Source organism: Salvelinus alpinus, chromosome 26 (genome assembly GCF_045679555.1).
Source record: "Salvelinus alpinus chromosome 26, SLU_Salpinus.1, whole genome shotgun sequence".
In the NCBI taxonomy this organism is placed as follows: domain Eukaryota; kingdom Metazoa; phylum Chordata; class Actinopteri; order Salmoniformes; family Salmonidae; genus Salvelinus; species Salvelinus alpinus.
Window position 1 is genome coordinate 24325592 of NC_092111.1, and position 11283 is coordinate 24336874.

Consider the following 11283-nt stretch of genomic DNA (forward strand, 5'->3'; position numbering starts at 1 on the left):
TAGCCTTCCCCTCAATCATAGCCTTATCCTCCCCCCAGCCTTATCTTCCCCTCAACCCTAGCCTTCCCCTCAACCCTAGCCTTATCCTCCCCCTAGCCTTATCCTCCCCCCAGCCTTATCCTCCCCCCTAGCCTTATCCTCCCCCCAGCCTTATCCTCCCCCTAGCCTTATCCTCCCCCTAGCCTTCCCCTCAACCCTAGCATTATCCTCCCCCTTAGCATTATCCTCCCCCCTAGCCTTATCCTCCCCCCAGCCTTCCCCTCAACCCTAGCATTATCCTCCCCCTTAGCATTATCCTCCCCCCCAGCCTTATCCTCCCCCTAGCCTTATCCTCCCCCTAGCCTTCCCCTCAACCCTAGCCTTATCCCCCCCCTAGCCTTATCCTCCCCCCAGCCTTATCCTCCCCCTAGCCTTATCCTCCCCCTAGCCTTCCCCTCAACCCTAGCATTATCCTCCCCCTTAGCATTATCCTCCCCCCTAGCCTTATCCTCCCCCCAGCCTTCCCCTCAACCTTAGCATTATCCTCCCCCCCAGCCTTATCCTCCCCCCTAGCCTTATCCTCCCCCTAGCCTTCCCCTCAACCCTAGCCTTCCCCTCAACCCTAGCCTTCCCCTCAACCCTAGCCTTATCCTCCCCCTTAGCCTTATCCTCCCCCTAGCCTTATCCTCCCCCTAGGCTCCACGGGTGGGAGAGAACGAGAGAAAGATAGAGATGTCACTGTGGGATGGGAGTGTCATCCATACTGTACATCAAATACACATTCAGAGACACAAAGGCAAGGAGACCCCAGCTAGTCCACTCCCTACCATCAAGGCCCTTCAGGTAGATCGGAGAGGATTGGATAAGCAGCACTTTATACTGTATGGTAGCAACTCCACCCCACACACACAGGGAAATGGCACTCTCTGGTGGAACGGCTTGAGTACTGGACATCAGTGTACAAACAAATCCACTATATGGAGAGGACAGAAAAACACACACACTAAAGCAACCAGATGGATCAATGGTAAGTAACATGCCTTTATTACAGTCCAACAACCTGAACAGAACCGTCTGTCTCAACAATGAGCCTCAAAATATATCAGTCACACACGTAGGCACATATACATTCATACTCACATAAACAACATACAGAAGACACACACACACCGATGTTTTATTTTTTGACTTAACCTTTATTTAACTAAGCAAGATATGAAGACAGGAATAACAACCCCCAGGTCTGTCAGAAGAGTATGGGTGAGAAGTCACAGTGGAAGTGGCTGCTGTGTATATGGGGAGGGCTCTCATTCTCAGCCTTCACACAGGTGGGGGGATCCAGGAGGGCCAAGGGCGGTGTGGGGGCTCTGGGCTGGGGGGCGCTGACCCCTCTGGGGTGGGGGTGTCGCAGGGTAGAAACTGGGGGCAGGACCTGGGCCTGGGTAGAGGTGTGTGTGAGAGTGTGTGAGGGTCTCTGGGAGTGTGTGTGTGAGCGGGGATAGTAAGTGGGTGGCAGGTAGGAGGAGGAGGTTGGGTGGTCTCGGCCCCCCAGTGTGGTGGTAGTAAACTGGGAACACTGGTTACGCTGCTGGATGACTGCTGGGTGGCTGTAGAGCTGATCCCACGGGTACGACTGGTAGGCTGTGATACCACCTAGACACCCACACACACACACACACACTGACTCTACTGTCCAATCTCAAATTTGGTGTTTGTGTCTAGGTGGTATCCCGACAGTGACTCACCGTGTATCCCAGACTGCAGTAGGATCTGTCCCCCTCCTGTCTGTGCCTGGAAGTAGGTGTGGCCTCCAGCTGCATAGGTCACTACCCCGGGCCCACCCCCTGGACCAAAGGTGAGGTAGGAGGGGGGAGGGGCGCTCCCCTCAGGGGGGTTTGGGTTGAGGTAGGGGGAGGGGGTGAGGTAGGCCAGGCGGGAGGCCTGGGGCTGGTAGGAGACTGTAGCGCCACCCTGGTGGCTGGAGGTAAGGTAGTGCTGAGGATCTATCTTCACTGAGCTGCTGCTGCTGGACAGGAGATCACTGCTGTAGTCAAACAGAGAACTGAGGACGACACACACGCACATAACGTAAAGGGGATGAGCAGTCACAGATATAGTCAATCATAAATCAATCTGGTTTAATTACAAGTTGCCACGGGGAGACACCTCCAGCACAGAAAATGTCTAACGTGCATTCTGTGAGAAATGTTCTGAGAGGCTGGTAGGAAGACAAAACAATAGACTGTGACTTTGCCAGCTGCTACAGGATCAGTGTTCAGAATGCCATTGTTTCTTCAGTAGCTCTGATGTCAATCACCATCAAACAATATGAGAACAACCCATAGATTTCAGTGGCAAGTCTAGTGACCATCAACCCATACAACCAGAACACTGGAAATAATGTGTATTACAGACAGGGAAAACATAGTGTTAATCACTCTAAAATGAACTGTATTAATCTTCGATATTTCCCATTACACATAGGCATGGATGTCTTATGAGTCACATTCAGCCTACGTCAAGTAATGTCATTCAATTACTCACCCAGAGTCAGTCTGCAGGGTGAGTCCCTGTGTGTCTCTGTTGGGGGGGTGGGGCTCCAACACATCCATGAAGAAAGGCGATGTTGGGGTTGGTTGCGGGGTTGGTGGAGTGGGGCTGGGGGTAGGGTTGGGGGGGTTCAGGAAGGTAGTCAGGAGGGGGAGGCTGGCACGTCGTAAAGGTGGTGGGCTATACATGATAGGAGGTAGGTGCTCCACTGACCCTCCCTGAGGTCCTGATGGTAGCCCTCTCTCTCCTCCTGACCTGCCTGGGAGCCACAAACATATACAGTCAAACATTAACAAACATCAACAATTGTTTGTGTAGTGTGATTGATGGATGGAAAGATTGACTGCCTACCTGTAGGGCTGGATGAGAGGCTGGCTAGCAGGGTGCTGTAGGAAGGGAGGGCCTGGGTGGTAGGATGGGGAGGCAAGGAGAGACCAGCAGGAGGGAGGAAGGGGGCGATGTGTCCTGCAGCTGCCCTATAGAGACAGAGTTAGTATAATCATAACTCAGCGGCCATTATCGCCCAGCTCAAGACCCTGTCAGCCCAACCAATGTGGGCAAGCTTCAAGACCCTGTCAGCCCAACCAATGTGGGGAAGCTTCAAGACCCTGTCAGCCCAACCAATGTGGGCAAGCTTCAAGACCCTGTCAGCCCAACCAATGTGGGCAAGCTTCAAGACCCTGTCAGCCCAACCAATGTGGGCAAGCTTCAAGGGAGGGTGCACATTGTCTGGAAGAGTTAATAATGGCTGTTTTGTTCTTTATTGTGGATGTCTGCAACCGGGGATCATATCATACTGCGGTCTGAGCCTACCTAGGGTGTGGGTGTGGTGCAAGGAGGGGGGTAGGGTTGGGGTCAGGGAGGCGGCTGCAGGTCTGTTTGTGTTCTGGCTTCACTGTAGAACGACTGGCCTTCCTCCACTTGGCCCTACGGTTCTGAAACCACACCTGACAAACAGAGAGGGGGGAGGGATGAGAGGAGAGACGGAGGAGGGTAGAGAGCGAATGAGGCAAAATATAAACCTCAAATCCTATTCCCCAATCCTAATAGTGTACGTAGGTCAAAGGTGACAAACCCTCCTCCTGGAGAGTACTAACCATGATCCTCTGGGGTGTGACGCCCACCGTGGCGGCAATCTCCTTCCTCTTCTCTCCATCTGGGTAGTGGTCCTCCTGGAACATTCCCTCTAGCTGCTCCAACTGGTCTACACACACACAGAGGTTACACACAGACAAAGGCAATAGGTCAGAGCGGAAACACACACACACACACACAGAGGTTACACACAGACAAAGGCAATAGGTCAGAGCGGAAACACACACACACACACACACACACACACACACACACACACACACACACACACACACACACACACACACACACACACACACACACACACACACACACACACACACACACACACACACACACACCTCACCAGTGCTGTAGAGTGTTCTTGTCTTCTTCTTGGGCAGGGAGGGCAATAGGGAGGGGTCTCCCATGGTTACCGCTGGCAACAGGGGGAGGGGAAGCACCTGGCCACGCCCCCGGGCGCTGTAGCCAATCGAACGGCGAGTAGAGTACACTCGAGTCACCTTTACCTGTGGAGGAGCAGTGTGTGTGTGTTCGTTCTATTTATCCAGTCCTTTCACAACTCCAAGTATCTAGGGGTTAGTGGCTGTGTGAACTTTTTAGAGCACTGTGCAGGACACCATTGTAATGACATCACTGCTGACAGTATGATGTCATCTCCTCCCATCTGTCTTACCTGTAGGCTTTGGGTGGGAGGAGGGCTGACACTATGTGGGCGCTTCACCCCACTGGGCAGAAGGGGTTGGGGGTGAGGTTTAGGCTGGGTGTGGAATAGGAGAGGTCCGGGGGGACAGTAGAACCCCATCCCAGAGCTCAGGTACCCAGAGTCCTCATGAGTGGTGCTCGTCATGCCGACAGGGTCAGTTGTCACGCCGACGAGGTCGAGAGACAGAGCAGGCTCCATCACACCTTTCTGCTTTTTTTCCTCCTCTACCTTCTCATCTCTCTCTCTCCTGTCCTTCATCTCCTCTTCACTCCCTCTCTTATCCTCAATTTCCACTGCCTCCTCCTCTTCCTCCTTCTCTTTTTCTGCCCTCCCTATCCTCTTTCTCAACTGTCTCTTCTCCATCTCCCCTCCCTCCTCTTCAAAATCAACTATCACCTCACTCTCCTTTTCTCTTTCTGTTACTCCATCCTCACCCATCTCTCCATTCTTCTCCATCTCTCCTCCATTCTCTTCTTCCTCCTCCACTCTCTCTCCTCCTCTTTGTCCAGTGTCCCATTCTTCTATCTCTCCCACCTCCTCTCCTCCGGTCTCATCATCTCCACGGTAACTCTCCTCCTCTTCATCCTCCTGTTCCTCACACAGGAGGCTTGGGCAGTCTGCATACAGCCACACAGAGCGAATTAGCATGACATAACACTGTCATAATATGAAAAAACACTCACTGACAGCATGATGGAGTGGCACAAAGTGACAAAAAGTTCAAAATAGCGACACTGAGTATCACTGGGTAATGACTAGTCAGGTAAAAGCAAATACTGGTTTGGGTAAAATGAGAAAAATCTAGATTGAGGTGATGTCATCATGTGGGCCTAGCTTCCGCATGCACATGACAGAGTGCTCCTCTGTGTTCTAAAGACTGTAATGAAAAGACCAGGTAGGCTGAGGCCACACGCTGCCTCACCTGCTTGTTAATTAGCTTCAACTGGGTTAGCTGAGGGAGTGAACGTTATTTATAATAAGGGTTACATGGAGAAAATCGGACCTCACTGAAATGAAAATGGATGGCCCTTCCTTCAGCAAAATATATTTGACCTAAAACCTCCCTGAATGCTTGACAAAAACAAGTGACCCTCCCCTCTACCCCGTACCTCTCTGATTCAGAGGGGCTGGGTTAAATGAGGAAGACACATTTCAGTTGAATGCATTCAGTGGTACAATTGACTATACCCAAAATAATCATTAAAACAAAGTGGATAGCAGAGAACATGTCTACCATTTACTCTCACTTCTTGGACAGACCAGCACCTAGATGTGTAGTTTTAGAAACAGTTTTTCGGCCTGTCAGCATTGCATGGCAACGCAGGAATTTTGATAGAGCACAGGGCTGCTGGTTACTCTTCTTCTGTAGCTTAACCCAACGACAGAAAGTCACAAGTGTTTCCCTAAAAGCTGTGTGGGTTTAAACATATTCTATTGAACAGAAAGTGAATAGCTTAATCAATTGAGTGACAGAATTAGATTACTTCCCAAGCAAAGTAAAAAAATAAAGAATCCTCAGCTATAGAAGGTTGTTGCTCAGCCTCTGAATGTCAAAGAAACGAAACAATGATATCCCCATATGCATCGGAGTCACGTCTTTACTGGGTATTTTACAGCTTGTTTCTAGCATAAAGTCACTAAAAGTGGCAGTAAAAGACTCTTTTGAAAAAGCCAAACGATCAGCCTATATCGAATCTCCCATTCCTCTCAAAATGTTTTGAAAAAGCTGTTGCACAGCAACACTGCCTTCCTGAAGACAAATAATGCATACGAAACACTTCAGTATGGTTTTAGACCCCATCATAGCACTGAGACTGCACTTGTGAAGGTGGTAAATGACCTTCTAATGGCGTCAGACCAAGGCTCTGCATCTGTCCTCGTGCTCTGCATCTGTCCTCGTGCTCTGCATCTGTCCTCGTGCTCTGCATCTGTCCTCGTGCTCTGCATCTGTCCTCGTGCTCTGCATCTGTCCTCGTGCTCCTAGACCTTAGTGCTGCTTTTGACACCATCGATCACCACATTCTTTTGGAGAGATTGTAAACCCTAATTTCTAAGCAAATACCTGGAGGCAGGGCTTTCTCCTATAGAGCTACATTTTTATGGAATGATCTGCCTATCCATGTGAGAGACACAGCCACAGTCCCAAACGTTAAGTCTTTACTTAAGCCTCATCTCTTCTGTAGGTCCTATGATTGAGTTTAGTCTGGCCCAGGGGTGCGAAGGTGAACGGCAAGGCACTGAAGCAACGAACCGCCCTTGCTGTCTCTGCCTGGCCGGCTCCACTGGGATTCTCTGCCTCTAACCCCGTTACGGGGGTTGAGTCACTGGCTTACTGGTGCTCTTCCATGCTGTCCCTAGGAGGAGACACCGACGGGATATTCCTATCCGGTTTTGCGCCCCCTCGGGCTCGTGTGGTGGAGGAGATCTTCGTGGGCTATACTCAGCCTTGTCTCAGGGTAGTAAGTTGGTCTGTTTATATCCCTCTAGTGGTGTGGGGGCTGTGCTTTGGCAAAGTGTGTGGGGTTATATCCTGCCTGATTGGCCCTGTCTGGGGGTATTGTTGGACGGGGCCAGTGTCCCCCGACCCACCCCTGTCTCAGTCTCCAGTATCTATGCTACAATAGTCTATGTGACAGGGGTCTGTTATAGCTTGTGTAATTCTCCTGTCTTATCTGGTGTCCTGTGTGAATTTAAGTATGCTACCTAATTCTCTCTCTCTCCCCTCCTGGAGGACCGGAGCCCTACGACCATGCCTCAGGACTACCTGGCCTGATGACTCCTTGCTGTCCCCAGTCCACCTGCTTGTGCTGCTAATCCAGTTTCAACTGTTCTGCCTGCGGCTATGGAACCCTGACCTGTTCACCGGACGTGCTACCTTGTCCAGGACCTGCTGTTTTCGACTCTCTCTCTCTACCACACCTGCTATCTCGACCTCTGAATACTCAGCTATGAAAAGCAAACTGACATTTACTCCTGACCTGTTGCACCCTACAACCACTGTGATTATTATTTGACCCCGCTGGTCATCTATGAATGTTTGAACAGCTTGAAGAACAATCTGGCTTTAATGGCCATGTACTCTTATAATCTCCACCCGGCACAGCCAGAAGAGGACAGGCCACCCCTCAGAGCCTGGTTCCTCTCTAGGTTTCTTCCTAGATTCCTGCCATTCTAGGGAGTTTTTCCATGCCAACGTGCTCCTACATCTGCATTGCTTGTTGTTTACATCTGCTGATGTAAAAAGGGCTATATAAATACATTTGATTGATTGATTGATTAAGCATCACGGACCAAAGCGCTGTGCTTTTTACAATTTTCTTAAATAAAAAGCAGGCATATGGCATAGTCTACCAGCTCATAACCCCTCAATTGGAGTCTTGGTTTTAACTTAACAGCCCTTCACTGACACACAGGTAGGCTATTTAAAGAGTGCATGGATGGATATAGCAGCCTATAGCCTAATGTAATCTGTCAAACAGGACAGTCTACCTCTTTAACTTAAATTGGAAGAAATAGGCTCCAACACAAAGCCCTGTTGTTGTTAGTAAAGTCTAATTCAAATGAAGATGTTGAAATGAATAATGCCTACTGGAATTTGCTTACTTTCAGCACCATGAGCTGTCCATTTCTGATTCATTGCGCTGCAGCTGCTGCTTCAAGTTTCAGCACCACAATGTAAATTACTCAAATCTGGCTTATTGTGAGGTCAATAACTCAAATAAATGATAGTAGTAGCAAGCCGGGCCTCCCGAGTGGCGCAGTGGTCTGCCACTAGAGATTCTAGGTTCGAGTCCAGTCACAGCAGGCCGCAACCTTGACCCAGCGTCGTCCGGGTTAGGGGGGGGTTTGGCCGGCAGGGATGTCCTTGACCCAGCGTCGTCCGGGTTAGGGGGGGGTTGGCCGGCAGGGATGTCCTTGTCCCATCGCGCACTAGCGACTCCTGTGGCGGGCTGGGCACAGTGCATGCTGACACGGTCGGCAGGTGTACAGTGTTTCCTCCGACACATTGGTGCGGCTGGCTTCTGGGTTAAGTGGGCATTGTGTCAAGACGCATTGGGGCTTGGCAGGGTTGTGTTTCAGAGGATGCCTTCGCCTTTCCTGAGTCCGTACGGGAGTTGCAGCGATGAGACAAGACTAACTACCAATTGGATACCACGAAATTGGGGGGGGGGGAAAATGATATATATATATATATTTTTTTTAATCGCCAAACTTTTCTGAGTCAAGATCACTTTCGCAGTCAAAAAGCAAGCAGAGATCTACTGCTCAGAATTTTTTTTAAACATGACTTACATTTTTTATGCTTTAACCTAATAAAAACAGCTCTGTAGGAATGAGATTTGTGCAGTAGGCCTAATACATTATCACAGCATATTAGCTATATGCCTAGCCTACCAATATTGTTCTTCTCAGACCATATTTAGATTTCAAAACTCAAGTTTTGATAAGCATGTACCATTAAAAAAAAGAATATATATATATATTTGCTTTTTTATTTTTACTGCTGATGGTACATGCATTTGATGGTCATGGTACTTTCAAAACAACTTGGAACTCTAAAAAAAAATATATCAAATCATGACTTCAGTGAACTTCAGGTCGGAAAGTCGGCGCTCTAGAAAGATGCCCGTGTTTCCGACTTGAAATTCCGAGTTGGATGACCATTTAAAATGTTTTTCCCAGTCTGACCTAATTTTATTCCCAGAGTCCCCAGTTCTCGAAGTCGGAGATTTCTGAGTTTCCTGTTGTTTTGAACATGGCATTAGTCTCAGCAGAGGGAGAGATAGCAGCAGAGGGTCCGCCTCTCACGGTCACTGCTCTCTCCTTCCTTTCCTCCGGTGAGACTGACCAGAGAGAGGGGACACCGTCTTCCAGCTGATTGCAAATCTCAAGTCGCACCACATCTGCCTCATGCACAAATGAATGTTCCTATGATCAGAAAAAGTGAAATATTCCTCAATATTAAAATCGTCAAGACAAACTGCTAATAAATATAAGAATTGAACAAAAAAACAGGGCTATCAATACACTTGGCTACTCATTCATTGCAGATGCAGCGCAAGTGGAAGTAGGGAGAGGCGCTTTACGTTTTGTAATAGTGTTGAACAAAAACAGTGTTGACAGTGTCGAATAAAAACTTTGACATGAACTCACTCATAAAAACAGCAGCTCTGTGCAGTATACTTTAACAGTCTCTCTCTCTGGTCATGGTTTTGCAAGTTATGAAATCTCATGTAGGCTAATGACTTGAAGATCGACCAGGCAATCGCGCAGTTAGTGACCACTGAGCTATAGGTTACTACACGCAAGATGGACTAGGCCTAATCAAATAATATTTTCGTAAGAAGCCTTTGACTCTCCTCCTGAACTGCCACCAGAGACCTACACAGTACAGCCATTGGTTAGGCAGCATACAAAAATAGTTTTTGATCAGCAAGAGCAGAGCAGGTAGGGGCTCAGGGTTGGAATGCAGCTTAGCTGTATACACCATCCCATCAGTTATCTTAGAAATATACCTTTGCTCTGTGACTCTCCAAACATGCACTTCATAGCCTGTAGATCATTGTATTGTGACCACGCTAAATAACCTATTAGGCACACTTCATATTGCACACCCAGCTGATAATCAGAGAAGAGTGGCAGCATCAGGCACACGTTGATATATAGAAATGTAATCAATTACATGACCCTCCCCTAGACTAGAAAAATATATCTATACACACTGAACCCTCCCCTTGACTAATTTATAAAAACCCTCTTAGGCTTCACTCCCCCCTATCTGTGATACCTAATGTAACCCTCATCCGCCACCCGTTCTGCCAGTCACATTCCGTTAGAGGTCCCTTAAGCACACACATCCCTGGGTCGCTCCTCTTTTCAGTTCGATGCAGCTAACGACTGGAACGAGCTGCAAAAAAACACTCAAACTGGACAGTTTTATTTCCATCGTGAATATTCTTACTGACACTTGTGGCTGCTTCGCGTGATGGATTGTTGGTATCTCTACCTTCTTGCCCTGTGCTGTTGTCTGCCATGTTTTGTGCTGTTACCGTGTTGTCATGTGTTGCTGCCATTATGTATTGTTGTCTTCGGTCTCTCTTTATGTAGTGTTGTGGTGTCTCGTCGTGATGTGTGTTTTGTCATATATATATATCCCAGCCCCACATGAGGCCTTTTGGTAGGATGTCATTGTAAATAAGATGTTCTTAACTGACTTGCCTAGTTAAATTTAAAAAATACATTGAAAAAACATTACCCTCCCCTAGTTTCATCCAGATAGCCTAACGTCAGTCATTATGTAGCCTACATTTCGATCCATCCCTAATAGCTAACGTTAGCTTTCTAAAGTATAAGGCCTTTATATAGTCGCAGCCTGCTTCTTATTAAAACTGCCCAACGAAACAAAGTTAGGCTGTTAGCTAGGCCACTTGAGCAAAACGTCTAACTACTTAGATACTGTTCTTCTGTGAAACGACGGGAGAATTAACCTATTAGTTAAAGACCGAGTTAATTACTGTTTGAACAATGAATCAATTAATTAAACGACTGCAAGGTAATGAGTTAATTTCTTCCTCACCGTAATCATCCGCTGCCTCACGCATGTCATCCATAACGAACCTGCTTTCACGAGCATCAAACTCTAAACTAGCAATTTATTTACCGATAAAGTCAAACACGCTTTTTTGGAATTGATGCATGAGTTTGCACCGTTTCGAGACAAGTGATAAGGTTGATTGACCAATTAGCTAGTTGAAGACAGAACAATCACATGTAGCGGTTGAGCTGAATCAGCCAATGAGAGTCCTCAACGATCCGAACAGAACCGAGTAGGGAGATTCCATTGATCAGAACACCTGGGAACAGAACGCGTGGGCCTAGGGACCTACATTACTACACGAGTGTGATGTTAATTCCAGCACCCTTGTTGTGGTAATGCTATGTATAAACTAGCT

General features: G+C 48.0%; 1 protein-coding gene and 1 long non-coding RNA gene across 2 annotated transcripts; both read right to left on the minus strand.

Moving 5' to 3' along the window:
* Window positions 1-1149: 1149 nt before the first annotated feature.
* Window positions 1150-11069, minus strand: nobox (NOBOX oogenesis homeobox). The gene is made up of 9 exons (XM_071368367.1): window positions 10908-11069; window positions 4301-4947; window positions 3971-4133; window positions 3627-3733; window positions 3343-3476; window positions 2881-3005; window positions 2524-2788; window positions 1725-2041; window positions 1150-1632 (listed from the first exon to the last, which is right to left on the minus strand). The coding sequence occupies exons 1-9, from the start codon at window positions 10939-10941 to the stop codon at window positions 1226-1228; spliced, it is 2199 nt and encodes a 732-aa protein (XP_071224468.1). The 5' UTR covers window positions 10942-11069; the 3' UTR covers window positions 1150-1225.
* LOC139555002 (uncharacterized) lies at window positions 8812-9889 on the minus strand. Its single transcript, XR_011670925.1, has 2 exons — window positions 9485-9889; window positions 8812-9259 (listed from the first exon to the last, which is right to left on the minus strand). It is a non-coding gene; the product is annotated as an uncharacterized lncRNA (long non-coding RNA).
* Window positions 11070-11283: the final 214 nt, after the last annotated feature.

Coding starts and splice junctions, on each gene's coding strand:
- nobox (XM_071368367.1), bottom strand. CDS start 10,941: ATGGATGACATGCGTGAGGCAGCGGATGATTACG. Junction 4,948..10,907: donor TGAGGCAGCGGATGATTACG/GTGAGGAAGAAA, acceptor GGCTGTATGCAG/ACTGCCCAAGCCTCCTGTGT. Junction 3,006..3,342: donor GCACCACACCCACACCCTAG/GTAGGCTCAGAC, acceptor CTGTCTCTATAG/GGCAGCTGCAGGACACATCG.